We start from the raw sequence: 14924 nt of genomic DNA on the forward strand, positions 1-14924 counted from the left end.
CAGTGAAGTGCCTGTTTTGCTAGAGTTCTATATGGTGCATAAGCTTCTGAAATTTTAGCTTCTGCTTAGGTTTTTCCTTACTATGTAACAGACAAACAATTAAAAAAAAAAAAAACTAACAGTCTTAGTCTTACTTATTAATTATTTAATTGGTGGTTGGAGAGAATCCCTAAAATCTTTAAATTCATCCAAAGTTGTAAAATCCCACATTCACCATCCCAAAGGAAACACACATCATTTTCTCTTGAAATTAAAAATCTTGACTCAAATCTTATGTAGAATAGATACCTTTAGATACCCACCTCAGTGCTGGGGCCGGTCCTCTTTAATATCTTTATCGATGACCTGGATGAGGGGATCGAGTGCACCCTCAGTAAGTTTGCAGATGACACCAAGTTAGGTGCGTGTGTCGATCTGCTCGAGGGAAGGAAGGCTCTGCAGGAGGATCTGGATAGGCTGAGGCCAACTGTATGAAGTTCAACAAGGCCAAGTGCCGGGTCCTGCACCTGGGGTGCAACAACCCCAAGCAGAGCTACAGGCTGGGAGATGAGTGGCTGGAAAGCTGCCTGGCAGAGAAGGACCTGGGAGTACTGGTTGATAGTCAGCTGAATATGAGCCAGCAGTGTGCTCAGGTGGCCAAGAAGGCCAACAGCATCCTGGCTTGCATAAGAAGCAGTGTGGCCAGCAGGTCTAGGGAAGTGATTGTCCCCCTGTACTCGGCTCTGGTGAGGCCGCACCTCGAGTACTGTGTTCAGTTTTGGGCCCCTCGCTACAAGAAGGACATGAAGGTGCTCGAGAGAGTCCAGAGAAGGGCAACGAAGCTGGTGAGGGGTCTGGAGAACAAGTCTTACGAGGAGCGGCTGAGGGAGCTGGGGTTGTTTAGCCTGGAGAAGAGGAGGCTCAGGGGAGACCTTATCGCTCTCTAGAGGTACCTTAAAGGAGGCTGTAGAGAGGTGGGGGTTGGTCTATTCTCCCACGTGCCTGGTGACAGGATGTGGAGGAATGGGCTAAAGTTGCACCAGGGGAGGTTTAGGTTGGATGTTAGGAAGAACTTCTTTACTGAAAGGGTTGTCAGGCATTGGAATGGGCTGCCCAGGGAGGTGGTTGAGTCACCATCCCTGGAGGTCTTTAAAAGACGTTTAGATGTAGCCCTTAGTGATATGGTTTAGTGGAGGTCTTGTTAGTGTTAGGACAGAGGTTGGACTAGATGATCTTGGAGGTCTCTTCCAACCTAGACGATTCTGTGATTCTGTGATTCTTTATTTGTAGTAAAAAGGGGCTGTTGAGAGCATATTGTTAAGCAAACTGTTTAAAAAGAAAACAGAACATCACCACTGTCAGTAAAGGCCCATTATTCAGATTTTGAGAGCAACAGTATGCAACTATTTTGTTTGTTCAGTTGTGGTTTACATATTGAAATATCTGTTATACAGTTCTAAGAGAAGAAATACTGCTTCAAAACCTGATAAAAGATAAGACATGGATAAAAATGCCCAAGTTCATACCTTTCTGATAACAGCTACACAAACTTAAATTTTTATTTATTTTACTAACCTCCATGTATCCCTCATCTAACTATAATTTTAATAACATTTATACAAATAAATACCATAAGCTTTCCTCCTAGCACAGTGCTGATGTTTAGGTTACTAGATGTCAATTGATATCATGCTCACTGCTCCAAAATATCAAGTATAGCAAATTGATGACAACTTAAACTTCCAAGAGAAGTACAAGATTGAAATTCTCTCCTGAAAATGAAAATCTCTATCAGCAGGAATTTATGAGGCCTAGACAATCTTTCTCCCTTTAATGCTTGTTTTAAAACATTCTATGCTTTGATATTGCCTTTTATATTTCCCTACTTGGTACACAATTTCCTTTTCTAAACTAGAAGATTTACAATGTCATCTGCTGCCTTTCAGTGGGAAAATATATTTTCTTACATACATGTATAAAAGCCCTGACAGAAACACGCACAAGGCTAACAAACAGTCCATCTTCCTAACTTAAGCTAGGGCCATAACATCCAAGATTGTACAGCAGCTGAGTTCTGAGGCATGACAGTTGCATGTGAATCTTTATCTGTCCACAGAGCCTCAATGATATTGAGTGGCTGCAGGAGAGCTCAACCATGGGATTCACACTGCAGAACTAAAGCTTCTTGTATTTCCAGATGAATCCCTTTTTCATCTATAACAGATGGAGCGTTTTAGATATCACATAAATGCCATTTAAATTATCTATGATTTGTCTGTGTAATCATTTTTAATCTGTAGTTTAGCTGTCTACAATTACTACTAGTATTTTAGAAGTTCAAAAGAATTTATTTTTTACTCTATTAGTCTGTAGTATGATACTTGAATGCATGCTCATTCCAAAAAGTCCTGAAAAAAGGGTATGTACTCTGACGGAGAATACACCAATTTCATTGTATTTCATTTTAATTGATAGCATTCCTTTAAATATAAAATAATAATGTGTGAACACTGAGATTTATGAATACAGTATCTTCTTTTTGTAGTGGGTTTACGTGGCAAGGTTTTGGTAGCAGGGGGCCATAAGGGTGGCTTCTGTGAGAAGGATCTAGAAGCTGCCCCATGTTAGGTAAGGGCCCCACTGCTGACCAGAGCTGAGCCAGTAAGTGATATTGTTTGCGCCTCTGTGAGAGCATATTTAAGACAGGGGAAAAAAAACACAGCGCCACACAGCAGCTGGGAGAGTGAGAGGAGTGAGGGAGAGCCTTGCAGGCGCCAAGGTCAGTGAAGAAGGAGGGGGAGAGGTGCTCCAGGCGCCAGAGCAGAAGTCCCCTGCGGCCTGTGGTGAGGACCATAATGAAGCAGGTTGTCCCCCTGCAGCCCATGGGGTACCACGGTGGAGCAGGGTTCCACCCCGCAGCCTGTGGAGGAGACCACGGTGGAGCAGGCCGACCTGCACTGACGGAGACTGCGGCCTGTGGAAGACCCCTGCTGGAGCAGATTCCGGGTCGGACCTGTAGCCCGTGGAGAGGAGACCACGCAGGAGCAGGTGACCGGGCAGGAGCTGCTGCCCGTGGGGGATCCAGGTTGGAACAGTTCGCTCCTGAGGGTTGGACCCCATGGTACAGACCCATATCTGGAGCAGTTCTTGAAGAGCTGCTGCCTGTGGGCAGCCCACGCCGGATCAGTTCAGCAAAGACTGCATCCCGTGGGAGGGACCCCACAGCACAGGGGACGAGAGTGACCGAGAAGGAGCGGCGGCGAAGAAGCGCTATAGACTGACCATAACCCCCATTGCCGAGTTCTCCTGCGCCGCTCGGGGAGAGGAGGTGGAAGAGGGTGGATGGGGGGGAAGGTGCTTTTGGTTTCTTTCCTTTGTTTCTCGTTTCTCTAGCTTGTTAGTAATAGGCAATAAATCTTACTATCTCCCTATGCTGAGTCTGTTTTGACCGTCACAATAATAATTACTGCGCAATCTCCTCATCCTTATCTCAACCCTTGAGCCCTTTTCATTGTATTTTCTCCCCGTTCCTCTTTGAGGAGGGGGAGTGAGAGAGCGGTTGTGGTGGAGCTCAGCCGCCCACCTGAGTAAAACCACCACAATTTTAAATTGTATTTTCTAAAACTGCATTTCCTTAGCTCTAACAATGGGAGAATGGAACATGAAAAAAAAAAAAAAAAAGTGTAACTGCTTGACACACAACTTGGATAAAATAATGTACTTATTTCTTGTTAATTATTTGTGTAAACTTTGTTTCTTTTAAAGAACAAGGAATCTTTTTTGCTTGATCAATCAAGGCGGGCAGAGAAACGCATGACATTTCTGAACGCAAGGACAAGAAATAAGGTAGGTAATGGGAAGGCTGTACCTGCACAACACATGGTAAACTTGAGGGTCGAGAAGAAAGAAGTACACGGAGTACAGAACAAAGCAAATCACAGAGAACACTATGAAAATAATTACATTGTTAGTCTTTGCCATGCTCCACAAAACAGATATGCAAAGGTGGTTATCTTCCCATCTCACAGATGGAAGACTTATCTGCAAATTATCAGTTCTTGTCAAACATGTACTGGCAATCACCTATGAGCTGTCACAATAGATCTTGCATACAATATCAAAAAAATGTCCTTCTGTTTCTGAGGCCTTTTCTGGTTATGGATTATGGTGCAAGCATTAATTCACTGTGTGCATTCTTCACATATGCCCCATTTTCCATGTTTTCTAGGAAACATACAGTCAGTGCTGTGCATCCTCTCACACTTTTCTAAGGGACAAAGCCATCTAATTCCACACAAAGTATGTTTAGAAGAACTACTGAAGCAAAATGCTGCTCTTTTCTATATGAAGCATATGGCTATTAATTTGTAGCAGTAATTTGAACCAAATGGAGACACAGCAGCAATCGAACTAGGATTCTGTGACAGTTTTTATTTTGGACTGTTTTGTTTTTTGGTGGATTTTTTTTGTTAGTTTGTGTTGTTGTTGTTGGTTTTTAAACATGTAGTCAATCACATAAACCCTCTCTGCACTCAAAGTTCACAAGCATTCTTGTGTGCTGTAACATGACTGGAGTTTGCATTATGTTTTTGTGTTATCCTTTGTTCTATCAACAGTCTACTAACTTTCAAATATCTACACCATTTTCTCTCTTCACTATTAATCATCCCTCTAGAGGTCATTAGCTCAGTAAAATAGTTTGTGTAGTTTCTAACAGTAGCATCTGGGGAAGACACTGTACAAAACATAAATCATAGGAAAAAATATTTTGAAAATTCAAAAAACAGATCATTACCCCCCAGTGTACCATAAATATACCATTACAGCTTTCAAAATGAATATTATAGCATTTAGTCAATAATTGGTAAGCATCTCTGTGTTAGGGTCTAATTAGTCTCTTCTCAGTTACAGATTAATCACTCAGCAAACCACTACATACAGTTAAAATATTTGGGGATCAACATGATTGTACTGACATGTTTTGCTGATGAATATGTCAGCTACTTTAGAAGATGTCACTTACAGCACATGGTAAGTGATGGCCACAAAGTGCTGTCAAGATACATGTAGGTACCACAAATCCACCTTGGAAATTGTATTAAATTTCTGCATACCTGAAACAATGTTACCCATTTAGAATAGAAACATTAATAAAACCTTACTTTTATGTGCAGGATTTGTGCTGTAGAATGTATGGTCTATGCATATATAAATGAATGCACATTTGTGTTCCATTTTGATGTTTTGCAACCTGTTTTAAAGCCGTATATGATTTTTAAAGAATGGCATACCAGAGAGAGGAAAATATGTCTGTATTATAAAATATGTTTCTCCCAATTCCTGAGTAGCAAAATCCAGCATGTTCCAGAACTATTTGTTTTTGGATTCAGACGTTAAACTACACATGTTAGAATAGATAAAAGATAAATAGATTAACTCCTTTCCCCAAGCCTTCCTCTCCTTTTCTCAACAGAAGAAAGGACTGCAACTTTGGTAGTTAGAACAAAGGAAGTGGAAATCACCTGAAAAACATGCATCAGTAAAAACACATTGAGAATAATGGGAAATTAAATAGATTTTGTTGTCGTTCTTTTAACTATTCAGGGGAAGTAAAGATATGGATCACATAAAAAGATTCATTGAAAAATCAATGAAAAGATATCTCTTGATTTCAGCATCCTTGTAGCTAGTAATGCATGGCATAAGAAAAAAAAAAGTCAGCAAATTATTTTACAGAAAGGATCTCAAGTTTCACAGTTATGTAATAAAATACTTAGAGGCTTACTAAATAGTGAGAAAAATAAGAATGAGAAAATACACATTAGCTTACCTACTCCAAAAACAAGATGTTTAAGACATTTTGAATCTCTCTTGTTTCAACACATAAAAGTCAATGTGAAACTAATAATGATTTAAAACAAAGCATTTTAAAACAAACCATGGCAGCTGGTGCTCATGTAGCTCAACCACCTCTGTACCGATGGTGAGGTATATGATTAGGGAAATGAAACGTCATCAGCTATGCTACACTGAACTCAATCATCTTTCAGACCGAAGACACCTGTCTTGCTGAAGGAGTAGGCAATCAGACGCCCATTCCTGTAACATTATCAACAGCAACTGCAGTCTCCAGTCTCTTGCACTCTTGGTTTAGTAAAAGAAAGGGTGGGGGTGGGGAACGGGGTTTACAGAGACTGGTTTATAGACACTCAACAAACGTAAGTTTAACAATGCTCCTCATCAGGCAAATTAAACATTTTGCAATAGCTTTCCCTCCTCTTCTGTTATTAGGTGGAAACAATTTAGCAAGGTCTCATTAACTGGGGATCAGGTTCCTCTGTGTTTCCTTCCTGCTCATTCCTTTTCCCCTCACACTCACATGCACAACATGCAGCTGTGGTGCACAGTCAAGAATAAGGTTTTTAAAATATAAGTGCTAGGAATAGAAGTTCCACTCTGAATTGTTTCCAGCCTCAATATTTCTAAATCTACAATAATTTAGCTCTCTAGACAGTGTGGTTTCATTTAGCTGTAGCTGCAGGAGTACTAATCATGATGAATTTGTGTTCTTCATTATGTTAGCTGCTTCACTTTAAAGTCTGAGGGAATGCCTGCTATTCCCCTTCCCCCTTGCACTCATACAACCCCACAGACCCCGCTCTACTTACGGGTTAATTTCCCTAAGTACTCTGGGCTACTCGTTTAGGTGCACTGTTTTAAAATGTATCTACATTACTGAGGTGCAGGGTAGGATTAATGTTCAAATTCTGGAGTAATTGGAAGAAGGTCAACAGATTAAGCTCCCTTCCTCAAAACAGCTTCTCTTAAAACTGGCATTATAACAGCTTTTGCACAGATGCACTTCAAATTATAGCACATGCTACATACGTATGTCTTAGCATATGTATATATCTCTATATACACAAAATAATCCATGTTGTGCCTAGCACTATTCTTTTCCAGAGGAAATAAAGGTAAAAGTGGAAGGGAGCAACAATTAAAATTTGGTTCTCTTGGATGGATGTACATCTAACTCACAAACCAGAGGTTTCCATTGGAAACATTAAAAAACAAAATGCTCTGTAGTCTGTCAGCTCTCACATGAGCAAGGAGTCTCAGGGGCCTCTGTAGTAGCCATTGAACCCGACCTCCACCCAGGTAGGGTCATTTCAAATTTGACTCTTGGAGCACATCCAAGGGCAATTCACTTTTCAGAATTCTGCTTTCCTGTCACTTGGGGAAAATGTCACCTAAATAAACAAGAAGATACAGAAGGCACTGAAACACCTTTTTTTTTTTTTTCTTTTTTGTAAAGCAGATGCAGTAGATGTGCAAACATGGGCAGTGGAAGAAATAAGCAGTAGGAAGTGGAGAAGGAAGATGGGGATAGGAAAATAAAAGGCACAGCAGGAAGAGGAACAGAGATGGGAAAGGAATAACAGCACCAGTAGCAAAGCAAATACAAAATACCCCATAGGCCTATATTCTTCTTGCCTGTAAATATCTTATTACCCAGTGTTCCTTGCAGCATTGAACTTACTTCCCCACATAAGATGGGAACTGAAAACACTCCCCCTCTCAATATGTCTGGGATTGGTTTCTGTAATTCTTTCTCCTTATCTCAGTGTGAGAGCTGGATATTTCAGAATATGCTTATCATGCTAGCGTGGTCAGCCTTCCAATTCCTTTTATTGAGATCTGACTTTCTTCATGGATATGTGAATTTATTCCCCCTACCTGCTCTCGCTTTCTTTCTTTTATGTGTGCTCTGTGGAGGGAGTTGAGATGATGGAAGCAGGCAGCAAGGAGAGGCTGCGGTGAAGAGCTGAGGACAGATGTGCCTCCCTCTTCAGATCTCTTGGGAGAGAAAGGATGAGAAAATTCCTTCTGAAATGAACAGAGCAATTCACACCTCTCAGAGCTGTTGTTTCAAGCTACATTTATGTCTCAAATAATATTCATCTCCATCTTGTATTCTTACTCAACTCAGGACATCCGACTGTGATGAATAGGTCATTTCACACTTTTCTGAAAAGTCTTCTGTTTAAAGGTCAATTTCTTCTAAGTGCTATATAATCCCCATGCTTATCTAACTGCCTTGAAATCTGGCACAGTTACTGCAGGTGGTGAGTAGAATTATTGATCTAAATCAGAGGTCATTTGAGCCAAGAATTCCCAAGATACAGCCTTCTTTTAAAAAATAGCATTCCTTAACATTGACCGATTGTACCAATGTTTCCTTTGTGCACACTTCCAGAATCAAACTGTGGCTAAAGAATTTCTATTGCTTAACATTTACCTTAGCAAATGAAAGGCATCAACTGTCTCGTTGATATTCAGTGTTCAGATATATTTAAAATTTTTGAGCTCTACACATGCAGCAAATTAAATGCTCAGGACTTCTGGGACTTTCTGACCCTTTGAGTAGGTCTAAACATCTCCCTCTATTCCTAAATAAAACCTGGGAAATCTTTTTTCCTTTAGATGAGGAGGACAAGAATTCTCCTTGCTACACTTACTAAGTGTTCAGGAGCTAGACATGAATTGCAGTTAGTCCATTTTGAAAATTAAGAAATAAAGGAAACAAAAAGGTAACTCACACCTCTGGAAGCAGTTTAAAAGAGAGAGGAGGAAGGAGACAGGTTATATAGGTCAGTGGAAGCCAAGTCTAAGCTCTGGTGGGATCTTGGCTCAACAAGAACATCAGCTTGTAAAGAAAGTAAGCATATGCCCACTGTGCAATGGCAGTAATATATGCAAGCAACAGCAAAGAGTACCACATTTCTGCCATACAGATGACCAGATTCCTATATATACACAAAAATTTTACCTCCTTTTTACTGCTCAGCCTGGCACAGCAAACAAGATTGCTCATTTTTCCATTGCAATGTCACTGGAAAAAGCTGCTTTGCCTCAGGTCAGAGGCAACCTGCCTGTCACAGCACCAAAATTATATGTGAATGAATAGCATACCTAAATCCTTAAAAGACTTTCATGTTCCTTTTCACTTTCCAGAACACAAAGGAAGTGCTTGTTTCAACAAAAGTGGTTGTAATAGAACTCACTGCTATGACAATCACAACTCTTTTAAGCTGTTCCAGTTATTGTCACCATAAATTCATCATGAGGTTGATAGTAGTGTAGATATAGTAAGTCAATGTGAGGTGAATGCAGGTGTTTCTTCCCAACTAATGCACCTTACGTTTATATATTCCATGTTTTGGAAGCTGCAATGCTATCAAGCAATTGGTGATTTAATTAAGGTATTTTTCAGTGAAATTATGCCATTACTATTTTGTCATTTCCTTTCATTTCTCAAGGGCTGACGTTTTTCAGCACTGACAAACTAGTCATGTAATTCTCTAAGTAACATCCAAAATGAACTACATGTAATTTTACAAACAACTGAGTTAGTGAATAAAAGGAAAGTTACCATGGAATGTGTATGGAAACATATTCAACCTCCATTTGAGTGCCAAAGGTGTTTGCTAAAGTCAGTGTTTCAAAACTGAATGCCAGATGAATTCACAGTAATATGACATAACATAATACTATTGGAAGTGTCTACTCCAAATATGTGTATACAGCCACATCTGTACTTGCATATAAATTACACAGAAACACAGCCTAAATGGTGCTAATAAAACAGAACATAAACTGGCAAAAAAAGATATAAAGCAGTAATTTACAGAGCAATGATGTAATCTGATGAACTAATAGCTACAGATATAAAAACAAATCTGGCAATTTAGTCACAGAACAACTGTTCCGTGAACTTTAACTTCTTATTCAGATATTGTCTATAAAAAATAATAAATGAAATGAAATGAAATGAAATGAAATGAAATGAAATGAAATGAAATGAAATGAAATAAAATAAAATAAAATAAAATAAAATAAAATAAAATAAAATAAAATAAAATAAAATAAAATAAAATAAAATAAAAACCTGCATTCAGAATCAACCACATCATTAGGTAATTATCTGTGGATGGCAAAACAGCACTTTGATAAGGTTCCAGAGTACATCAGATAAATACCATATTAAGTGAAATGAACTCCAAATGAGTCTACACGAATCAACTTTGAAACTAAGAGTAAGTGTCAAGAAAGTAAGAGCTAAAAAGTAGATCAAAAGATACCTATTCCCTTTCAAGGGCTTAAAAAACGTAGGAAGAGTGGATTCATCTGTTATCACACTGCATTTCTAATAGGAAGGCAAGTAAAAGACAATCACAGAATCACAGAATCGTCTAGGTTGGAAGAGACCTCCAAGATCACCTAGTCCAACCTCTGACCTAACCCTAACAAGTCCTCCACTAAACCATATCACTAAGCTCAACATCTAAACGTCTCTTAAAGACCTCCAGGGATGGTGACTCAACCACTTCCCTGGGCAGCCTATTCCAATGCCTAAAAGTTGTAAAAGTTCATTATGGACAGTTGTATCAAAATTATTTAAAAATGCAAAGTCACCCGGTACTTCAGGTTTTCAACAGGGGCAAGATACCTGAAAATGGACAGGTAACAGAGAGATAAAAGTGCAACTAAACAAGAAGAGGAAAAATTACTCTCTTTGCAGTCTTAAATGCAAGATTATTCTGGTTCTCATTATCCAAAAAATGTGTAGGGTTGGCTTGAGGGGAAAAGGTGTGCTATTGAAACTTTTCTCAAATGAAATGAAAAGGCAAGGCATCTGGCTTAACGCTTCTTTAAAAAAAATAGTGTCTGAATGAAAATTGTTACACATTTGTTAATAAAGACTCATACAGGCCAAGTGTCAAAATGATAGTGTGACTTTTCTTGAATTATTGACAATGACAGACATACTGCTTCTAATGCTCTTAACCCAAAATGCGAAGTGTTGCTGAAACTACCTTCCAATAGCTTTACAGATTAGTTTTTTTCTTATATTGTAGAAATATACCTTCCTCTTTATCAGAGAGAACTCCACAGAACTAAGGCCTTCTCAAACATAACGCAAAAGACAATTAAACTATTTTAATCTCTCAGTTAAAAGATTCTTGAGCTTTATCTTATATTTTTTTAATTAAGTACTTAATAGGATGATTCTCCTGTAGAACAGTAAGTACACATCCTTTTTATTTCAAAAGAATTCACCCAGGGAGGATTTGGGGCACAGAGTACTGCAATACAGAACCAACAGTGAGGGTAGAGTCAAGTGGAACTCCCTTGGGTACACAAATTCATAGTGAAAACTTTAAAATCCCTTTCACAGCAAAAATAATGCCCAAGAATTTCATTACCAGTGGTGATATTTGTCCAGAAAAGCAAAAAGCACTAGTTGTTTCACTAAAATTCAAGATAACGAATTAAGTTAAAATGTTTAAAAATAAGTTTAAATGATTTCTGAAAACCTAGAACTATAGTTTGGCTTCTTGGTAGCCCACATTATAGTATGTGTGCAAAAGACACAGTTAATATCAGTAAGTAAGCTCAATTCTTTCTTTAAAAAAAATCTCTCAAAAGATTAGGGTAAAATTTTTACATAATGAGTGTTCCTTATACATAATTGTTTGCATTAACAGATTAAATATCATTTCTTTGCTTTTAATGAACTTACCGAGTTGACAATATGTCAATAAGTTCTTTTCTGTTCTGGACTCTGAGTGTATTAGTTTTGTATCTGGAATCCTTACTAACTTCAGGCAGATTCAGGATCTAAGTAAAAATAAAGCTGAGTAAGACGTGCTTGGCATGAGACATTTATAAGGTAAAGGAAATTCATTAAGGATTTAAGATAGCTTTCCAAAAGTCACTACTTCTCCTTAATCTTATATAGATTAGGAAGTTATGAAAAGACAATGCCTCCTATTCAGTTACACAAGTACAGAAAAAAGAGAAATTAAACAAGAAAGTTATGAAAAGATAACGCCTCCTATTCAGTTACACAAGTACAGAAAAAAGAGAAATTAAGATCCAAATCTTAGTCAATAGCTTTGATTATTAACTAGGAGAAACTCTTGTTATTATACTGTAGAACACTAAAACGTTTTTTAAGTTATTACTTTGAGTTTGGAGAGATCTGTGGGATTCTCCTTCACTGAATTATAAATCACGGAAAAAGAAATGTGACTGTACTTCATATGCTAGACTGAGAAAAGATATGTCTAAGAATGTTTCTTTTGATTTCAGTAATCTTTTCAAAAAGGATGAAATAAAAAATAAAAAGTATTTTCTATTGAAATGTCATTGTTTTTCTTTATGATTTCTTCAAAAAGATCTTATAAAGAAAATTGGTGTTTTAACCTCCAAGAAAGTAGAAGCATATCTTCTACATGTAACTTCTACCTGGCATATTAAAAGTATGACCCTCCTGCAAAGACAATGTAAATTATATTATAAAGAGAATTAAATGTGGAGAACAAGTATTAGAATTTTGTAGAGGCATATATGAGACAGCATAGTTGTGTGGACAATCAATATTTACTATATAACTTAACTGTTCATGCTATAATGTACTTACATAGAACATAAATAAACAGAATGGGTTGTTCTTTTCAAATTTAATAAAAAATATCCCAGTAACATCTGCTACTGAGGAAGGCAGAAAAGAAGTTTACAAAAAAAGAGACTGTCATGTATTTAGTGGTCCTCGATAGATTCTTGTTTTATTAACATGTCCAGTCATTCCTTGAATTCATATGTCTATGTACTACCACATGTAAGTGATACATAGATTGGTGTCAATCACTTTGGAACTTGCTTCAAACTTAAAATTCTACTAATACCTCTGAAACTGGTTCAGACCAAAGACACTATACTTTAATGACTTTGCTGGAGTAAATAAGGATATAGCTTCACTCTCAAGTGAATAGCTGTTGAAGAGTTAAAACCATGAGCAAAACAGATATTCTTTCAACAGATACTTAGAGATATTCAAATCAGATAGTCACCCTTGACCTGTTTGTCACCCAGAGTGACAAAACTGAGCGTGGAAATCAAAGTACCAATGAAGTTATTTTAGAACAATGATCATATTACATAAATTTTCTGCAGATTTTTATCTGTGAGGTAAAACAGCATTCTAACATCTTCCATTAACACTGAATTCACTGCATATTTTCTTTTCTATCTATGTTCACACAATCTAGTTTATGAAAATTGTAACATATCATAATCTGGCTTTAGAAATTTTTCTTCTTTTCCTGCCTGAAAGTTTAACAATAATATTGGCACTCCATTAAAATTATTTCCTCCTTTTGATACTGTTATTTTTTGCATTAAAAATCACTGCTTTAGGAAAAAAAAAAAAAAAACACATGCAAGGTTGTTCAAAGTAAATGATAGTGAATACTTATTTATGAGAGCATAAACAACTGAGAAATTCATAAGAAAACTATGGTTCCATTTGATAAATTATATGAAAAATGATCATATTGAGTTGCTTAGTATACTGTTTTAACGTTAATTACTTCATCTTTAACTTAATATACATGTGTTAGAAAACTCTTTGTCTATATATGTTCTTCTCAATTTTTTGTGTTTAACAAATACACATTTGAGAAGTTATTCATCAATGTGCCATTCATCTTTCTGTATCATGCTGCCAATGTTATTTTCTTTATTTCATTCTGACCAGCTGGAATTAAACTGCTCTTTACCCTTTCTCCTTCAAGCTTACCTGATATACAGTTGGTCTCTACAGTACAGATCTACGAAACAGAGTTTACAGTCTCTGAGTTCTTTCCCCCACTTCTAGCAAAATTGTTTGCACACAAAAGCAGTCTTCTGAAGACTCTTGCTCAGTATTCCTATTTAGACTGAAGCAGCCACACATCAGGATGTGCTTTAGTAACTCTTGATAACTATGAAATGCACTTCAACCAGCAGTGTTACGAAGTTTCTCAGCAATTATCAAAGTCCCCAAACAAGCTACAGTTCGTTTTCACTTATTCTGAAATTTTTCCATTTTTTTCTTTCTTGCTTGCTAATTGCTTCTCTAAAAAGATACAGTTGAAGCAGAATGTTTGCAATTGTTTACAGCCTAAGCCAGCTGTTACATCTCTTGAGTGCGTGTCTGCAGGGCAATGGCTTCCATACATTCTGTATTTTTAGCACCAGCTCATCTCAGAAAGGTTCTCTAATAGCAATCCCAATGTTTGAATTAGCGTCCTCTGTATTTACTAAAGGTTCACTAGGGTGTTGAGGGCCTTCCTGTAATAAAGTCCTTTTCCTTTATTGGCTCTCCCCCTTCAGTGTCTTTTAAGCTCCAAATTGCCTTTGCCTTAACACAGAACATACCTCAAACAGTTTCCACAGCATTCCACTGAATTCCACATTCCTCAATCTCTGGACACTTTAACAGTCTAAATCAATATCTACAATATTTTGATAAGGGCAAAAAAGAATGTTCATGCTGTTTCTCATACAAGCCAGGATGCTGTTGGCCTTCTCGGCCACCTGTGCACACTGCTGGCTAATATTCAACCAGCTATCCACCAATACCCCCAGGTCCCTTTCCAGCCACTCTTCCCCCAGACTGCAGCATTGCATGGTGTTGTTGTGCCCTAAGTGACACTTAGGCGCTTAGTCTTGTTGAACCTCATGCAGTTGGCCTCAGCCCATCGGTCCAGCCTATCCAGATTCCTCTGGAGAATCCTCCTACCCTCAAGCAGATCAATACTCACACCTAAATTGGTGTTATTTGCAAACTTACTAAGGGTGCAGATCCCCTCATCCAGATCATTGATAAAGATGTTGAAAAGAACTGGCCCCAGTACTGAGGCCTGGCAGACAACACTTGTGACTGGCCTCCAACGACTCTTTGCACCCGGACACCCAGCCAGTTTTTAACCCAACAAAGCATACACCGGTCCAAGCCATGAGCAGCCAGTTTCTCCAGGAAACTGCTATGAGAAACAGCGTCAAAAGCTTTACTGAAGTCTAGGTGGACCATATCCACAGCCTTTCCCTCATTCACT

The 14924-nt window shown here is 38.1% G+C and overlaps 1 protein-coding gene across 21 annotated transcripts in view; it reads right to left on the reverse strand.

The window, feature by feature from the left end:
- Positions 1–14924, reverse strand: part of SUGCT (succinyl-CoA:glutarate-CoA transferase) — a 338160-nt gene that overhangs the window by 191783 nt on the left and 131453 nt on the right. For 19 of the 21 annotated variants that reach the window (XR_013946616.1, XR_013946617.1, XR_013946618.1 and 16 more), the window contains one exon: positions 11564–11661. The exons of the other annotated variants lie outside the window; for them this stretch is intronic. Coding sequence is in view for 15 of the 19 variants with exons in the window: in XM_080580291.1 (XP_080436417.1) it covers positions 11564–11661 (98 nt within the window). In the remaining 4 variants the exon portion in view is untranslated. The remainder of the gene's footprint in view (positions 1–11563; positions 11662–14924) is intronic. 21 annotated transcript variants of the gene reach the window in all.

This window comes from Anser brachyrhynchus, assembly GCF_964034855.1.
Source record: "Anser brachyrhynchus genome assembly, chromosome: 2".
In the NCBI taxonomy this organism is placed as follows: domain Eukaryota; kingdom Metazoa; phylum Chordata; class Aves; order Anseriformes; family Anatidae; genus Anser; species Anser brachyrhynchus.